The sequence below is a fragment of the Pongo abelii genome, chromosome 4, assembly GCF_028885655.2.
Source record: "Pongo abelii isolate AG06213 chromosome 4, NHGRI_mPonAbe1-v2.0_pri, whole genome shotgun sequence".
NCBI lineage: Eukaryota > Metazoa > Chordata > Mammalia > Primates > Hominidae > Pongo > Pongo abelii.
In genome coordinates, this window is record NC_071989.2 from 157,030,704 (window position 1) to 157,049,611 (window position 18,908).

An 18,908-nucleotide genomic window follows, 5' to 3' on the forward strand; every position below is an offset into this window, starting at 1 on the left:
AAGTAATATCATCAGGATTTTGAAGGAGTGTGGCAAGCAGGAAGCCCCAAGAGTAGAAACATGGTGTTCATCTCAAAAAACTAAATGCAAGACATCGATTTGTCATGTTAGGTTATAGCATTTATTCAGCAAACAGGGTCAGTTCAAGGTTTACCCTATCTTAAGGAAAATGGCAAGTTTCATCTCAAGTCCAAAGAGCAGGGAAAAGGTCCTTACCAGGAGCTAAAGAAAATAGCTCAGCTAAATTGTAAAGGATGGATTAAGGTGAAATTTGTAAGATGTACCAGGAGATACCAAATATAGAAACTATAGGAGAAAGACTGTAAACTATATGGAAAGTAAAATTGGAAGTTTGGAGAAGATGGATTGTTTTTAACATGTTGTAGCTAAAGTTGTAAATCCCTGTGATATTCAGGGCAGCTTCACCAGAGCGGCAGTGTTTTTTTGGTCCTGCGTATTGGTTGATTGCAGACTGTGAGAGACATGTATTCCCATGAGCTCTTGTATCCCCAGCACTATGCTAGACACTAAAGATGTAACTATGAACTAACAGAATCTTGGAGCGTGAGGGGGCAGGCAGATGGGAGAAATGATAAGAGGCAAGGGATGAGGTGTGATTCTCAGTGACATGATCTAGAATAAAGGATCCTCCTTTACTTATTCCCAAACCCCTAGTTTGTGACCAGAGAGTAGGCACTAAAGCCCAGTGGCATGTGTTTGAGTTAGATGTGCACTTTTAGGGTATAGATAGATGTTACTAACCAGTGCAATGGGTTCTAACAATGAATCTTAAATTCTCAGAGTTTACCCTTCTCTACAGATGTCCACACTGGGCTCCAAGAACATCATTTTACTGTGAGGGAGTTGAGTTTTTAAGATTTTGTTTTCCTTTTAAATGATAAAGCTAAAACTTTACCATTGTATGAACCAGTATGATAGGTCCTTCACTTATACTTTAAGAATTTTTGCCTTTTTTCTTCTCTAAACAATTGGAAATAATTTTTCCTACTAGCTGTCCCTTGACTTTTAATATAATTTATTATTTTGTACAAGAAGTGCTACTATATGTATGGAATACCTAACCTAAAATTATACCTGAACCCGATGATAAGCAGATGATACAGAATGATGGTAGAGACTTTTTATACTGACTGGTAAGATACAAAATTGGTAACACTCCCTAACACTTAAGAATTTGACTTTTTTTTTTTTTAATTGATTGCTCTTTTTAGGCAGAATGGCTAATGCGGATCTGGTGAAGTATGGTTTGGCTGATGTGGTAGAAAATCCTGGTATCATCACTGATATAGGGATGAAAGCAGTCAATGAAGTTTTTTCCTGTATCAAATATCTGGCAATTTACAATTGCCCTCATCTACACAACCCATACAATTGGATCTCAGGTATTACAGACTTAAAAATACAGCTATGTTTTATTAATACTGAAATAATACAACTTTCCTTGTTTTCTATGTGTGATATGATTGCATTCCTAATGTAAAATATAGGTATTTCATTTGGATTATTCATACAAGTTCTGGTAACCTTTGATAACCAAGTTGGAAGTATATTCAATGCCTCTTTAAACTTCTGACGTTCTCTGCCTAGAAGTTTATACTCTCCAGGTTGTGAATTCAAGTGCCCTGATTTTTATATGTGCTTCTTTGGGCTAGGAACATAAAATTAAGGTTAGTTCATTGTTACCTAGGACTTAGGATATTGTAGTTATTTTCTCAGAATTATCTTCACAATGGCACATCATCTGAAAGGACAAAGTAGGTATGTATGTTGAACTTTAATTAAGTGACATTAACCTGAGATAAAAATTTCTATTGACTAGAAATCCCAGTCTATTTCAGACCTCCCACTCCAATCTCCTATATGTAGAAGTGTGACTTTTGCACTTGATATTTTTCCCTTATGGTGGGAGTTCATTTTCCTCTCAGAGTAATGTCATCTGTTTTCTTAAAGGCCCTTCTTAGATACCGAAATTTACAAACCATTAAATAAATTGAGAGCCTGAAAAAGTTGTACTTGTGACAAAGCCTCTCACTGACACCTACAGAACAGCCTCCTCTGCTGTTGAGTCACTTGACCGGGATCTGTATCTCCTCACAAAGCTACTATCCAGGCTTATTTTAGGGCTCTGGGACCTCTGCTGAGATCACTCGTTAATATAGTCATGTCTCATGTGCCAGCAGCAGTTAAATTCTATCCCTGGCCCTGCTGAACCAAGAAGTTTTTGGGAAATATGAACTTTAGGATGTAGCAGGCGTAGATGACTTTAAAAAAATAACATTTATTGGGTTTTTGGTTTGTTTGTTTTCTTAAATACAGAAGAGTATAAAGAAGAAAACAAAAAATGGCCTATAATCCCATCACTCAGAATTCCTGTTAACACTTAAAAAAAATAAAAGTAATACATGCACTTGGTAAATTTCAAACAGTACAGAAAGGTACAAAATGAAAACTCTCCTCTTCTCAAAGGTAACCATCATCAACAGTTTTTTGTATATTTTTCTGGACAAATTATGCATATTGCAGCATATATATGTGTAGCATTTAAAAATGATTTATATTATACCAAAGGATCTTACTGTGTATACACTGTCCTGTAGCTTGTTTTTTGTACTAAGTATAATTTGGAGAGTTTTCCATGTCAACAAGCATATTAAGCTCTCCTTCATTCCTTTGAAATAGCTACATAATGTTCTATTAAATAAATATGCCATAATTTTTTAATTCAGTGTCCTATTGTTGAAAAGCCATGTAGGTTGTTGAGTGGATCACATTTAAATCAGGGCTGACTGGATTCAAATTAATGTTCCCCAGGCCATTTAGTTCTCACAATGGAATTAGGTATGTAAACATCATAATTTAGAATCATCGGGTTTTAGAAGTCATGAAAAAAAGGAAAAGTTATTTAAAAAAAAAGGATTTGAAAGTCTTTGTGACCTATATCAAAATTCATCAGTAATGGGGAAAATGTTACTTAGATTTTCTCTGGTCATGTCATTTCTTTAACAGACCACTCAAGATGGACTCGATTGGTTGATATCAACCTAGTACGGTGCCATGCTTTGAAGCTGGACTCTTTTGGCCAGTTTATTGAATTATTACCCAGCCTAGAGTTTATTTCACTGGATCAGATGTTTCGTGAACCACCCAAGGTAAGATACATTTGAGGGAGTTTTTGTTTATTTTGATACTCAGGAAAGAAAATAAAAACAGCCTGTGATTTTTTTTTTCTTTTTAATAATACGCCTTTACAGTGTTATAGTCGGACTTCTTACTGCCAGCCTCGGTGAAGGCATAAAGGTTGTAATAATGCATGGCCTCTCATTCTTCTAAATGAGAATTAAGGGTTCTCTGGGGAAGGGTAAGGAAAAAATAAGTGGAAGCTGTCTATTAGTATATAAACAAAAGGTAAGGTAAGGGTGAGGCTAGAAATTTAAGACAGAAATTATTACGTGGGATAATTCATTGGTGGATTAAATATAATTAGGTTGGTAGATTAAGTCTAGTTAGGAACCCAAAGTATAAATAAGAATTAAGAATTTATTTGGGGAATGTTTTACTTTGCTGCTGTCTTTCTGTTAAGTTGTATAGCCTGGGAAATCTGAGGTAGCCCAGTTGTACAAAATGTTATTTTAAAACTGCTTAACATATAGAACTTTGTACTCTTAAGGTAATTAAAAACTTAATCCTTCAACCATTTATGTTCTCTCTTGTCAGTTATTAATGGTTACATTCCCACTGTTGAAGCAGTACAATATAATGGGGAAAGCTCAGGATTTAAGGTCAGAATCCTGGTTTCAAATTGCGGCTCTACCACTTACTGGCCATGTGCTGTTGGGCAGATCTCTTCTCCTTGCGTGACTCCTCGTCTGTAAATCAAGCCAGTAACCCTTTATCTGTCTTGAAGTGTTGCAGGCCTTAAATAAGATTTTCTGTGTGTATGTGAAAGCATTTCATAAATAAGTACTATATAAATATTAGTTCTAATGTAAAGGTGAAATGAAGGGATATTAAAAATGAAGGGATATATACTAACGCAAATTAATAAACGTATGTGTTTTGGTTTTGCTTTAGGGTTGTGCTCGAGTTGGTCTGAGTGCAGGCACAGGAATTGGTGTTTCATCAGCTCTTGTTAGCAACCAGAACTCCAACAATGATGATAATAATGCCCAGAATAACAATGCCAACATCCACGACAACAATCACCATCACCCAGATGACTCAGACGAGGAGAATGACTTTCGGCAAGATCTACAGCCAGGAGAGCAGCAGTTTGCAGCTGACGGTAACCCAGATCTTTTATGAGCTCCAGATAGAAATGATTTTTACTTTGTATTATATTTCTGGCTTTATCCTGTTCCCTTTTTCCCCTGTTTCAACTTGTCACTTTCCACATTGAGGAAAGCTAGTTGATAAGGAACATGAGGGAGTAGGTGAAATTTTTCTCTTTTCTTGCTTGTTTCAAAACTGTTTTTGTCCACAGACTCCATAAGAATACCTACAGAATGGGAAGGATTACAGATGCCAGGGAAATTAGGGTAGAGTGTTAACTCTTGAGGTCTGAGACTTAAGTTTCAGGATTTAGACAAAGGAGTATCTTTTATTGTCTCCCAGAACAATGGATAGCATGAACATTAAAACCATTTCTGGATATTTGAAGAACTGAAAGATTAATACCAACCATGGGCTAGACATTGGCACCTTTCATGTACCTTTAATCATTAGGTCTTCACTTCCACCCAGCAGATTAAGTACATTAGCTAAGAAGGACCTGTTCTATTTCATTTATGTAATTATCTGTCCAGTTCGTTAATATATATTGAATACTTGCGGTGTGCCAACCCATGTGCAAAGGTGCTCCATCCATCCCTCTGTTGATGAGTGAAGTGATGTGAGATTGTTTTGTTACCAAATTTTGCAGTTTCCCAGTTGACGCTTAGGAACTGGAAAAGGAATCTCTTCTAGCCATCCTTTTGTTGTTCCCCATTTGCCTACTCTTGCACACAGTAATTAATGAGAAATAGGGTGCCCTGATATTATGTACTTGCTTTTACAATGAGACGTACTGTGTGCAGGGCATGATTTCCTTTAGGGGCACTCTGAGTATACAGTTCCTGACAAAAGAATCATCTGTAGGCAATATCTTCACTTTCTCATCTCACTTGGTCCCTGTGATTTCCTTTAGGGGCACTCTGAGTACACAGTTCCTGACAAAAGAGTCATCTGTAGGCAATGTCTTCACTTACTCATCTCACTTGGTCCCTATAGAACTCTCCACTTTGGCTCTTGGCAAAGTCACTAGTGATTGTCTTACTGAATCTGGAGGTCATTTCGCCACTTTCATCTAATTTGACATCTCAGCAGCATTAGACATTGTTGCCTAGACTTGTACACTCCTGAGACACTTTATTCTCTTGGCATCTCTGAAATGATTTTGCTGGTTTTTCTCCTACCTCATTTTCCTTTGCTTGTAGCACCTCCTGTATTCCACTTTTGTCCATGATATCTTTCTCTATACATTTTCACTCAAGCTCAAGGTTTTAGTACCAACTATATGGTATTAAATCCAAATCTTTATTTCCAGCCTTAAATTTTATACTTTTCTGAAGTAAATGCAGCTATATCTAGCTCTATACTCTAAGTCCATGGTATACTCTTAAGCATTTCAAACGTAGGTAAAATCTTTCCCCAACCAATCTCCCTTAAAAATACAAAAATGAAAGTGCAGAGCCAACAGGTGTTAAGGGAAAGAGAGGGCGAGACAGTCACGTATTGTCCCTTTGCTTTGTTGTCCTGAGTGCTATGGTACATAGTACAGGTTACTACCACTATAAAGATTTGCGCTTCAGAGGACATGGACTCTACGTGGGAAACTTACAGCAGCTGCCATTCAGAACTACCCAAATCCTGTGAACTCATTTGTGGTTTGAGTTGACACACAGATTATAGACTTCACTGGAAGATTACTTTGCCATGGACTTCTCAGTACAGTGGAGAATGCCTGCCATTGTGAAATCATATATTGTTGCAACAAGGACCAAAAAGATATTCAAGAACATGTTTGATTTAATTTGTATCTGTATTTGATTTAAGGAGGAAAATGGAACTTACATCTTAATTTGATTTATAAATACGGTTTCAGAAGATGAGAGATTTGGCATAAAAACCAAATACACAAGACATAGGATAAGCTATTTTGATTTAAGAAGCCGTAATTACTATGGAAGGATTCAGCTTCAGGAGTTACCTAGGACTGTTGTCAAGTATAGTATCTTCAAATACTGTTAAATGCTGAGAAGCAAAGAATAAATACATAATGTATAAAGCATAGTTGTATAAAGCAATACATAAATGCCAGAATTGAAGGATTAAACAGCTTCAACAAGAGAAAGCATAAGAAAACCAGAGGCAATGGCAGCATTTGTAGAGAAATGAAGATGGTAGAAAACATTAGATTCCACAGGTCACTCCCACATGGTAGTATGTTTAGTTGTATTTGTTATTAAACGTGTATACACACACACACAACACACACACACATAAGTTAGATTTTTTTTTTTTCCCCACAAACTAAGGAACTAGAAAAAGACTGATTTTTGGTTGAAACAAAGAAATACAGGGCTTCATAATAAAAGGGGTAATGGGGAATTATGTTAAACAGTTGACTAATATTGATGGTTCAAATCTTCAAGTGAAAATAATAATTTTAAAATTTCTTTGAAACTGGTATTAACATGTTGACTCTCCTTGATGTACAATTTGAAAACTTTTCACGTCTGGGCCAGGTGCAGTGCACATGCCTGTAAGCTCAAGAGGTTGAGAGGGGAGGATGGCTTGAGTGGGGAGTTTTCAAGGATGTAGTGAGCTATGATCACACCACTACTCTACAGCCTGGGTGACAGAGGGAGACCCGGAGTCTTAAAAACAAATCTTTACATGCATGGGCCTTTACTTGGTTTTGGACCAGCCCCAGAATGAAGCAGCACCAGTCTTTATTGCTCTATTGTATTTAACTTCTTCAGCTTGTATGAGGTAATTTACTGTGAAAGAGAGGCATTGTATAATTTTAAAAGCTATTTAATTTGTATAAATTAACTCCAACAAAACTATGATTTATTGTTTCACAGTTACTATATTTATCAAAATTTTATAATTTGGCAGGATATTATCTTAAATTTGTACTTTGAGAAGTCTTAGAACTTAGAGTACTTAATTGTGAGCTAGTTAGCTGAAAATATAACTTGATTACCTGAATTTTGCAACATTCTAAAATAAGAATAAATGATTACAGTTTTCTGCGGAGTTTTTTTGTTTTTTGTTTTTTGTTTTTTTTTTTTTTTTTGAGACAGAGTCTCACTGTCACTCAGGCTGGAGGGTGGTGGCATGATCATAGCTCACTGTAGCCTCAAACTGCTGGGTTCAAGTGATCCTTCCACCTCAGCCTCCCGAGTAGCTGGGACTACAAACTCATGACACCACACTCAGCTGATTTTTCAAAAAATTTTGTGTAGAGATGGGGTCTTACTGTGTTGCCCAGTCTGGTCTCAAACTCTTGGCCTTAAGTGATCCTCATGCCTCAGCCTCCCAAAATGCTGTGATTACAGGCATGAGTCAGTCACTGTGCCCCACAATGTTCATGTTTTTTTAACAATTTACATTTGCCTATAAGTGTCAAAATTATGCTTCTGTAATTGCTAAAGCATAGTGTCTATTTTTATGTAACTACTTTCTAAGGAATTACAACTTTAAAGCATAGTTTTACCTATCCATCATTTAACTAATTTTCTATTTAGATTTAAAACATACATTCCAGGTACTTAATGCTTTTAAATATAGTGTCATTCCCTCATCCCTCCACCCCATTAGCCTGAATTAACTGCCAAGTGAAATTGCTCTGCAGCTTTATTTATGGCAGTGGTTTTCAAACTTGAGTGTGCATCAGAATCATCTGGAGGACTTGTTAACCACATTGCTGATTTTTGCCCTCAGAGTTCCAGTTATTTGGCTGTGTGAGGCCAGATAATTTGCTTTTTTTTGTTTTTTTAAATAGAGATGGGATCTCATATGTTGCCCAGGTGGTCTCAACTCCTGGGCTCAAGCAATCCAACCAACTCAGCCTCCCAAAATGCTGGGATTACAGGTGTGAGCCACTGCACCAAGCCAAGAATTTTAATTTTTTTTTTTTTTTTTCTTGAGACAGAGTCTCACTCTGTCACCCAGACTGGAGTGCAGTGGCATGATCTTGGCTGACTACAACCTCTGCCTCCTGGGTTCAAGCGATTCTCCTGCCTCAGCCTCCCGAGTAGCTGGGACTGTAGGCGCATGCCATCACACCCAGCTAATATTTTGTATTTTTAGTAGAGATGGGGTTTCACCGTGTTAGCCAGGACGGTCTCCATCTCGACCTCACGATCCGCCCACCCTGGCCTCCCAAAGTACTGGGATTATAGGCATGAGCCACTACGCCCAGCCAAGAATTTGAATTTTCTACAAGTACCCAGGCGGTGCTGATGCTGCTGGTCTGGGACTATACTTTGAAAACCACTGATTTTGTAAAATTTTTATTTTTGAAGCCTAAGGGCAAACTACAGTCTGAAAAAAAATCCCAGTAAATGTATTTTGTTTTACACTTTGGGGCAGGTAGTTGTCAACCACTAAATATTATATCTGATAATAAATTTCTATTAATTTATGCAACAATTTCGTTGCATAAAAATTATTTTGTTAAGAGGCAATGAATTCTTTATAACACTTTTTTACAGCTGAAATAACATTTCAGCTAAACAAAACATTTGGTGAATATTGATATTTGATTGTAAGTTAGCATACATATATATGTATACATACACATATATATAACTTTCTGTAAGTTAAAACTGTTCTGAAAAAGATGTACTACCTTAATGATAAAATATTTTCCAACAAAGGAAAAAAGTCAAAACCATGAATCATTTGTATCTTCATTAGCCCAGGGGCACCACCATCCAATTTAATTACCAGAGACTAAAATCAAGACATGCTTTTTGTCAAAACCAAGAATCATTTGTATCTTCACTAGCCCAAAGGCACCATCATCCGATTTAATTACCAGAGACTAAAATCAAGACATTATGCTTTTTTTCTTTACTTCCTACCTGCTCTCCAAGACATTGAGTCATTTACCAAATCTTGTTGAATGTCTCTGAAACATCTCTCCAGTATGCCTACATCTCTCCTTCCCATTGTACTACCACTACATCAGACCTTTCTCTTTTTCTTTTACCTAAATGTTTTAATAGCTTTCAAACTGGCCTATTTTCTTGCCCAGCTAAAATTAGTTCTTATAGCAACCAGGGCAGTCTTTTAACAACAAACCAAACAACATTGATACCTTTACTCAAAACTTTTTAATAGCTTCCCATTGCCTTAGAATAAGATCCAGGTTTTAAATTGGGCCACCAAATGCTGTACGATCTGGCCTGCCCTCATCTTGTACTACTTCCACCACTATATCTTTCTTGAACATGATAGCTGGTGCCTACCATTGCACTAACTACTGCCTCCTAGAATTCCCTCCCTCCATGTTTTCATGGCTGGCTCCTTCTTGACTTTTAGTTCTTAGCTGAAATGTTAATCTCAGAGATGTCTTTCCTTGCCATCTGATCTTAAGCAGCCACCAGTTTATTCTCTGTCACATCACACTTTTTGTTACATAAGGCATTATTATCTGATGTTTTTATTTTTATTTTTATTTTTAAAATTTTTTCTCCCCCAACTAGAGTAAGCCATGAGAATTTCACCACTGTTTCTCAGCTCCAAGGATTACTAACAAATTGTAGTAAGATGCTCTAAGTATTCAAATGAATGCAATGAAAGAAATTGTTTAAACAACTTTTGGGTATCATATTAAATGTTTGCACAAGCTATTCTAGCAACCTAAAAGCAGTTGCTCAGCAACATTGGAAAACCTTATCACATTGTTGTTTGAATGTACTTGTTTTCATGCCATTCCCTGCATAAAAACCTAGTGGTTTCCCTCTGCCTACTGCAAACAATTCTAAGCTTTTTAGCAAGCTTTCCAAGCTTTTAACAATCTGGGGCCCAGGCTACCTTTTCAGCCTTGTTTTTTCTTTCGCATCTCTATCACAAAACAGATAACTGTTTTTTTTGTTTGTTTGTTTGACCACTGGACTGCTATTCTTCCTGGTATGGTGGTATATGAAATGTCACCTTATTTCAGTGAACCCTTCCTTGACCCAATGAGAGAATTAGTTGCTCCTTGTCTATGTTCCCTTTGCACTTTTGAACTGTTATAGCTCTTAGTAAGTATATTCTGTCCTTACTCTATGTGTCTAACATCTTTGCCAGAATGTGTGCATCCTCTTTAAGAGCAAGGAGTATAAATTTCCCACTTGCTCATAGTTCCTATAGTGTAGTAGGTTCTAGAAACTCCTCAGTTTAAATCCTAGCAAACTGTTAAAGCCTCTAGGCCTCCATTTCCTCAACTGCAAAAATCAGGCTAGTAATAATGTCTTCACACAAGATTGCTACGAGAAATAAATAAGAAAATGTTTCTATAAACATTTAGCATAGAGCCTGCCATAGAGTATGTACACATTAATTGCTGCTACTCATAATTGTTAGTCAATTGAATGAAAGAAGAAAATTGATTGGCTTTTATCATGAAAGGTTTCTAGGCAAGGTCATTTCTCATTTTGGCAATAACTGAAATATAGATATTGCAGGCTAGAACAGGGCAATTATTCAGGGGGAGGTGTGCTATTGTGCTTGTTTAAAACCAAAGCAATTCCCACTGTCCCCATGAAATTTCAAACCTCTCCCATATAATTCAGTGACATTAATCTGAATGGCATCTTTTTGGCTTAATCATATTTTGCCGTGTTTCTTTGTTAACTGTTTGAGTTTGTATGAGTTTGATGGGCTTTCTCCACCAAATGATCCTTTCCCATCTGTGATTTTCTCTCCTGTAGACTGATTAAATACTTCTTAATATCTGCAGTAACAAGCACAGTGTATGCAGTATATGCTATTCTTTCAGGGCAGGCCTAGTAATCAGCGGGACCGTTCAGTTCTTAGGGCGGCCACAGTTTTGCCTGCCATTGTAGTTCTTTATACTTCTCTTGGTTTTTACTTTGTGTATATTTTCGTTTAAGCGTTAAATGAGATGGAAGACATCGTCCAAGAAGATGGAGAGGTGGTGGCCGAGAGTGGAAATAATACTCCAGCTCACAGCCAGGCAATTATTCCTGTGGATGTTGATGAGGAACAAGCAGGTAATCATGTGATCCATCCCACATTCATCATTATGAAACTACGGCCTAACTGTAATGAAGTACATGAGACAGCGAGAATGATTGTTTTCTGACCGTTCAGCTAATGATATGTTTTATGCTATTGATTGCTGAGAACTGTAATACATTGCTGGTATTCTTGTTGCATGTATCTTACTAAAGTTTGTCTTTTATTATTTGTGATTGCAGCAACAACTGCTTTTTCTTTATAGCCATGTGTGCATGTGTTTGTCCATGTGTGTGTAGAAAAAGAAAGCACTCAAAATGTTGACGGGAAAATAAATGACCTGATTAAATATTCTGCTATTGCCCTCCCCTCAATTCAGTTAGAGAGGAGGAGCAGTTGAGAAGTTGACCTGGTTTAGTAAACAGACCAAAACCTAGCCTCTGTTTGCCATTGGCTGACTTAAGACAGGATATAGAGTCTTAGGCCCTTAAAGATTAACTCGCATAGCCTTTCATTTTATAGATGGGCAAATTAATTTTCTTTCAAAAGTTTAAATGATGTGCTCAACACCACTCAGCCAATAATCAAGGGACAGAATTGAAATTGAGAAAACTGAAGTTTTCTCATTCCCTGCCTGTTAGAATGCTACCTTGTCTTTGAATCGAAAATATGCTACCCTGTTTTAAGTGTGTTACAGATGCAGTCACTCATTCAACAAATATTTACTGAGTGCCTACTCTGTGTCAGGCGTTGTACAATGTGACAGGAAAAAAGCTGGGTTCCTTGGAGCATACATTTATTGATGGAGCTAATATTAGTCACTTGTCAGAGAGAATTAGGTTATAAGAACTAGGTTTAAAAGCTATACTGCCAAGCAGATAAAACATTTTTTACATACACATATTCAACCAAAATGTAACATGCATCTAGCCTTCAAAAATGTATCTGCTACATCTAATGAGATAGATCTATACTCAAAGAATATGGAGTCTTATTTACCAGTCCGATATGTTTCTGATTTCATCTTCATTTACTTAGCCTTGGCTCATATGTTTGAAAAATTGAGAAAATATATAGCTTAGTTTTAAAATTATTATCACTGTTATTTAGATTATTTTTAGGATGATTTTATGCTACTCTTTGAAATAGTGAAGGTCCTGCAAGGGGATGCTGTATCATTTTCTATTTTAATTTGCCTTTAGAAATGCATCAAGTTGGTTGGCATATTAATCATACCTAATGTTGACATAATGGTTTAGAGTTAAGTTGCTTTCACAGTATCTTATCCAAGTGCATTATCAGTTAAAATGTGTGCCAGGGGAGGCTGTATAGAGCCACAAAGCATCTCTGTTGATTCCAGATCCCTGGAAACAGTACTTTGCATTAGATCCTTTCTTGCGCAAAAAGTAACTGTTAGGCCTGTGCTTTTTTTTTTAAGGACCCAGTGGTCTTCAGCGTGTAGTAAAACCAACCCCAATTACTGTTCATGATTCAGAGAGTGATGATGAAGAAGATAGTCTAGAACTCCAAGAAGTCTGGATTCCTAAGAATGGTACTCGGCGTTACTCTGAACGTGAAGAAAAAACTGGAGAGTCAGTGCAGTCCAGAGAATTGTCAGGTGAGAAATTGTCTTTCTCTGAACTGTTAATGAGAGTCACTATCAGAACTGACACACTTGGCCTTAATATGACAACTTGGGTGCAGTTAACATATATTACGGAATGTGACAGGAAGCAAGAAATGCACTTGCCCAAGTAAGGGAAATCTGGGTGGTGCTCTTGTAGGCAATACAACACAACAGTGTTGTGGAATGAGAGCTCAGGGAAGAAGAGAAGTAAGGATTATAAGTCTACAGTGGAGGCTTCAGTTGTGGCATCAGGGTGTCAGAGATTAGTGAGCGAAAAGCCTGTGCCTCATGTAAGGGATGACTACTGAGTCATCCAGAGCAATGAAAAGCAACCGTTCCCCAGTTGATAATCTGTCCAGTTGTGCTTAGTGAATATTGGTGGCTAGTTTGGTGCTAGAAGGAGTCCTAAAGTATATTTTTATAATCCCTCACATCCCTTTAAATCTAGGCAACAACCCTCTGCAGTGCCTCACCAAGAAACTGTACTTCTCTCTTAACTTTGAAGTTCATACTTCTTCCTTGTCTTTCCTTCCCTTTGGTTTCTCAGAACCATGTGCTTACCACTTTTAGCAAAAGATGGATTTTTTGCAAATTGTCCAGTCATTTTTCCTTGGGTACCCTTACTCCTTAATATTTTTGAATGTTCAAAACACATTTAACACTGACCCTGAAACATTTGTGTAGTACTATTATCTGGAAAGTTTAGTTCTTTGGACTTGAAATAATTTGCTAATCATTGACTCATTATTCAATTTTTATTTCTTTTAAGAAATTCAGATAACTTTATAATGTGATTGAAAGAAGGTTTTATGGAAACTGAAATTTAGGAAAAGTAGTATGACCAGCTGACTAACCTACCTTCCCAGACAGTGCAGTTTCTAATTTAGCAACCAAATCCTCTGTTGGCCAGACAAAGCCTATTTATTCCTTTATATACTCATTGAGCCTTACTGTGCCCCAGGTACTGTGTTAGGCACTGTGAGGGATGCAGAGATGAGTAAGTCATGGTCTGTCTTTACAGAAGTTCTAGTCTAGTTGAAGAGTCATGTCAAAAACAATAGGTAGTAATATTACAGGGCACATACTACAGCTACAGTTGCTTTGGGGTGGGGGTGCAGAAGAGATGGAGTAGAGGACCAGGGCTGACAAATTGGTGAGAACAAAGGCCCTGAGGTAGTTAAAGCAGGGGTATTTTGAGAGAAAAGCTGGAGCTGGAATGTAGAATGTATATGGAGGGTACAACATGGAAAGATGGTTTGGAATCAGATCATAGTGAGGTTGGAAGGCATAGCTGAGGAGTATAAACCAGGTAGACACTAGGGAGCCATAGAGAATTTTATAGCAGCTCAGTGATGTGATCACAGTTATACTTTAGGAAAATTAGTGTTTAGTATACATTATTTCCTGTTCCAAATTTACTCTTGCGTTTTGTCCAGAATTTATACTGAAATCTTTTCTTTTCCTCGGGCCGTTCTTCTTTTTCTATAAGCAGTAAGTGGAAAAGGCAAGACTCCACTTCGAAAGAGGTACAACTCCCATCAGATGGGCCAGTCGAAGCAGTTTCCCCTCGAGGAAAGCAGCTGTGAGAAAGGCTGTCAGGTCACCAGTGAGCAGATCAAAGCCGATATGAAAGCAGCTAGGGATATTCCTGAAAAGAAAAAAAACAAGGATGTTTATCCCAGCTGCAGCAGCACCACCGCCAGCACAGTGGGAAACTCCAGCTCACACAGCACTGCTTCTCAAAGCCCCGACTTTGTAAGGACGGTGAACAGCGGCGGCTCTTCCGAGCCTAGCCCTACAGAAGTGGATGTGTCCAGGCAGTGTGCCTGCTCCCCCGGTGGGTCAGAGGACTCTGAGGCCATGGAGGAGGGAGATGCAGAGAGTTCTGTCTGCCCCAGATGCTGCTGTCACAGGCCTCAGGAATCCCAAAGGAGAACTAGCAGGTGTTCTGATGAGGAACGTCCTTCAACCAGCCGAGCCTGTGTTGTGAATGGCCCGGATGGTACGAGATCCGCCTTTTCCTTTAGGACTCTGCCACAAGGGGGGTCTTCAGGCCCAGCACATGATGAGAGGACTAATGGGAGTGGCTCTGGGGCTACAGGTGAGGACAGGAGGGGGAGCTCCCAGCCTGAGAGTTGTGACGTGCAGTCTAATGAAGACTACCCTCGGAGGCCCCTAACCAGGGCCAGGAGCAGACTGTCCCATGTACTGCTGGTATCTGAGTCAGGTATGACAATGCTCCTAGGATTAGCAACTGCAGGATAGGGCTGCAGAAAGGCATGAACTTGTTTTATGAGTTTTCTTACAAAAAGCCAGTTTGGCAAATTAAATTCTATTTTGGGGTTTTGTGGGTCATGCAAATTTTGAACTAATTTCAGCAATGGTTTGGTGGGTGGGGGTGTAAAACAGTTTATAAAATGTCCAACCTGGAAAACTCAAATAGTTCAGCTTTTAAGGAAAATGTCACTGTGTATATTTACCCTAAATATAACACTGACTGACACCTAAGCCCCAGTAGATGAACTCTGCTACCATCACACACTTAGAGAGGTCTTAACTTAGAAAAGTTTTAAACCTTAGCCAAAAGGCAAGGACTTGACGTTGCTGGGGCTGGGGGAACACATCTCAGTGCAGCTTCCTGGGTATACCCCTCTCTCTGTCTCTTTAGTACTTAGTAATTTTTTCAGAAATCTAGTTTTGCTTCAAGTAAGGTTTGCCAGGAGATAAGCAGGTAAGTAAATGGTTTGGCTGAGAATTATTTTGGTGAAAATACTCTAAACATATATGTGTATTTAATTTCATTAATGTTTATAATGTGTAGCCCTGGATTGGGTGTAAGCACATTTATTAATCATAAGTCTGTTACTGTTTCTGACCTTATTTTTAAGTGTTCTTTCCTGCCTTTATTATATCATTACTACCTGACAGTGAATAATAATGTATTTTAATTTTCTTCAAGTAGCCCTCAATTTTAAAATCTTAAAATCAGTCCCAGAACATGGGCAGTCAGTGCTTTTAGTATATTCAAAATAGAACTAATGGATTCATACAGAGCTAAACAGAACAAAAGTAAGCTTTCATGAGATACATTTGAGACCTTAATTAGTTATGTGCTAGTTACCATAGTTGCATAAACTCATTGAAATATATGAGTTTTATTTGAAGACTTTTTTATGCTTTGCAAACAGTGGTTCTGCCATATGGTGAAAATACTTTTCCCAGCTTAAATTGTAAATGTTTGATAATATCTTTTTTTAATTGGTGGTAAAATATAACTTTACCATTCAGTGTACGGTGTATAATTCAGTGGCACTAAATACATTCATCTTGTTAGGCAGCTGTCACCACCAACCATCTGAACTTTTTCATCATCCTAAACTGAAACTCTGTGCCCATTAAACAGTATCTGCCTCCTGTGACACCTTTTGTTGTGTGGTTTTTTTGTATTTGCAAAGTCAGGTATGCGTGTTTTCCTTTATGAGTTCATTTTTATGCTGCGAAAGGCCTTTCCTACACTTGGTTCAGATAAATGTGCCCATCTTCTTATTCCTTTATTCATTGATTTCAGTTTAGTTCCTTAGTTCAGTTGGAATTTTATTTCAATATGTGGGAACTAATTTTTTTTTTTTATTCCAAACTATCACCAGGTTGTTTCAATATTGGTTATGGATGTCCATTCTCGTGCTATTATTTTGAAATGCTCTTTTATCATCTCCTAAATTCTTTGACATACTTAGGTTGATCTCTGGTCATTCTATTCTGTTCTAGTGTTCTGTCTTCTTTCATTATTCTTTTTCAAAATTTCCTTGACTAGCCGTGCATTTGCCATTTATTTTTATAGAAGTGCTTTGTAATATTTTTATCAAGTTCCAAAAACTAAGCTTGGTTTTTGTTTGAAATTGCATTCAATTGATAACTGAAACACAATTGTCATTTTAACAGCACTGTGTCTTCCTGTTTAGGGACTATTATGTTTGTCGTTTTACTTATGTCTCTTGATAAAATTTTACCGTTTTTTGTTGTTTTGTTTTTAATACAGAGCCTTCACATTAGCCATTGAAGTTTTGATGTTATTTTTTGCCTTGTGTTCTGCTTATCCCTTAACTATTTTATTCTGACTTTTTTCATGTCTAGAACTTTTTCTTAAGTTAAATCATTCTCTGGATTTAAAATAAAGAAAATATCATTTATGTAGTGCTTTTTATTGCATTTATTATGTGATTTTTTTCAATTTGAGAAGACTTCTAATGTCTGTAACATGGTCATAGTAGGTAAATTATTTGCTAATGTATTTTAGATTTATAAAAATGTCTGTTTACTTTCAATAGTATTTTTTGGGGGGAGATATCAAAGTACTGATTTTAATATTATTAAAGTCCCTTTTGGAAAAAACAAGAAGTTATTTGGGTAGCTTACAAATTATTATTATTATTATTATTTTATTATTATTATTATTTTTTGAGACGAAGTCTCGCTGTGTCAGCCAGGCTGGAGTGCAGTGGCGCCATCTCGGCTCACTGCAGCCTCCGCCTCCCGAGTTCAAGTGATTCTCCTGCCTCAGCCTCCCCAGTAGCTGGGATTACAAGCGCCTACCACCATGCCTAGCTAATTTTTTTTTTTTTTTTTTTGAGACGGAGTCTGCTTTGTTACCCAGGCTGGAGTGCAGTGGCGCGATCTCGGCTCACTGCAAGCTCCACCTCCCGGGTTGACGCCATTCTCCTGCCTTAGCCTCCCGAGTAGCTGGGACTACAGGCGCCTATCATCATGCCTGGCTAATTTTTGTATTTTTAGTAGAGACAGGGTTTCGCCATGTTGGTCAGGCTGGTCTCAAACTCCTGACCTCAGGTGATCCACCCACCTTGGCCTCCCAAAGTGCTGGCGTTACAGGCATGAGCCTCCGCGTCCGGCCCAAATTATTTTTAATGCAGCGTGTTTTTTAAAGAGAAAAATCCAAACTAATAAAGGAAGAAACTTAACTGTTAAAGATTTTTAAAAATCAGTTCAAAAAACGTAACATTTGAGTTCTTTGGTTTTTAATTTATGGCACTGTGGAGTGTTAAAGCCATTTTAGAAGCTAATATAATTGTTTTGTGAATTTATATTTTGGGAATAAATACCTGTAAGTTGCTTTTAATCCTCACTGTATAACAATTTATAAATATTAGAGAAATAAATAATTGGATTGTCAAAGAATAACATTTAAGATTAGTTGCTATAAATATTAAACACTTTCCCTGACACCCCAAGACTGGATTGATCTGCCTTTCTCTGTTTCTGTAACATCTTCAACATTAATGTGAACCACACTCTGTTGTAATTTCTTGTTTTACTGTCTTCCTTTCCAGTAGACTATGAGCTCCATGAGGACAAGGACAGTCTCTACTTTTTCACCAGTATATTTCTATCCTTTAGCACCATGTCTTACATGTGGAATGGGGCTTAGATAATAACTATGAACATAATAAGTATAGAAACCATCATATGAGGTATTGTTGATACTAGTGGATGTTTTGAATTATAAAAGATGTTCCTAAACAAAATTAATTGTCTCTAAACAGGGAGGGAGGCATAAGAGAATAAGAACAAACACACAAACTTTTTTCCTCATGCATCAGAAATGTTTGTTTTTCAAGCTCATATATGTATAAAGTGTGACTTCATTTTATAACTTTTCGTAGAAAATGTAAACTACCAGTTTGGGTACCCTGGACAGCAGGAAACTTTACCTAATTTGGAACCCCATGCTCTGATAAATTAAAGGGGAAGGGAGAGAGCAATCCAGGAAGGTGTACTTGAAAATCAGATCATAAAAGCAGTTTACTGAGAGAAGATCTTTATTAGAACACTGTCATGTAGTAGTGGAAACAGGCTTGCTTTTTGTTTGTTCATTTTCATTTTTGTGGTACTGGGAGAGGGAACCAGGACTTATTAATGAGGTTTTAAAAGGATTGTGAATTTTGGCTATCAGGTGAAATGTGCTGCCTTTAGAAGTTTTCATGTCAATGAAGATTATTTGATTTTGGAT

The 18,908-nt window shown here is 37.4% G+C and overlaps 1 protein-coding gene across 11 annotated transcripts in view; it reads left to right on the forward strand.

Annotated features, from left to right (window-relative positions):
* FBXO38 (F-box protein 38) overlaps positions 1-18,908 on the forward strand; it is a 59,138-nt gene that overhangs the window by 29,408 nt on the left and 10,822 nt on the right. For 3 of the 11 annotated variants that reach the window (XM_024247311.3, XM_063724305.1, XM_024247312.3), the window contains 6 exons: positions 1,233-1,403; positions 3,028-3,170; positions 4,093-4,303; positions 11,172-11,291; positions 12,695-12,874; positions 14,376-15,110. In XM_024247311.3, the coding sequence (XP_024103079.2) occupies positions 1,233-1,403; positions 3,028-3,170; positions 4,093-4,303; positions 11,172-11,291; positions 12,695-12,874; positions 14,376-15,110 (1,560 nt within the window). The remainder of the gene's footprint in view (positions 1-1,232; positions 1,404-3,027; positions 3,171-4,092; positions 4,304-11,171; positions 11,292-12,694; positions 12,875-14,375; positions 15,111-18,908) is intronic. The other 8 variants (XM_054556031.2, XM_024247315.3, XM_063724308.1 and 5 more) reach the window with 3 other exon arrangements.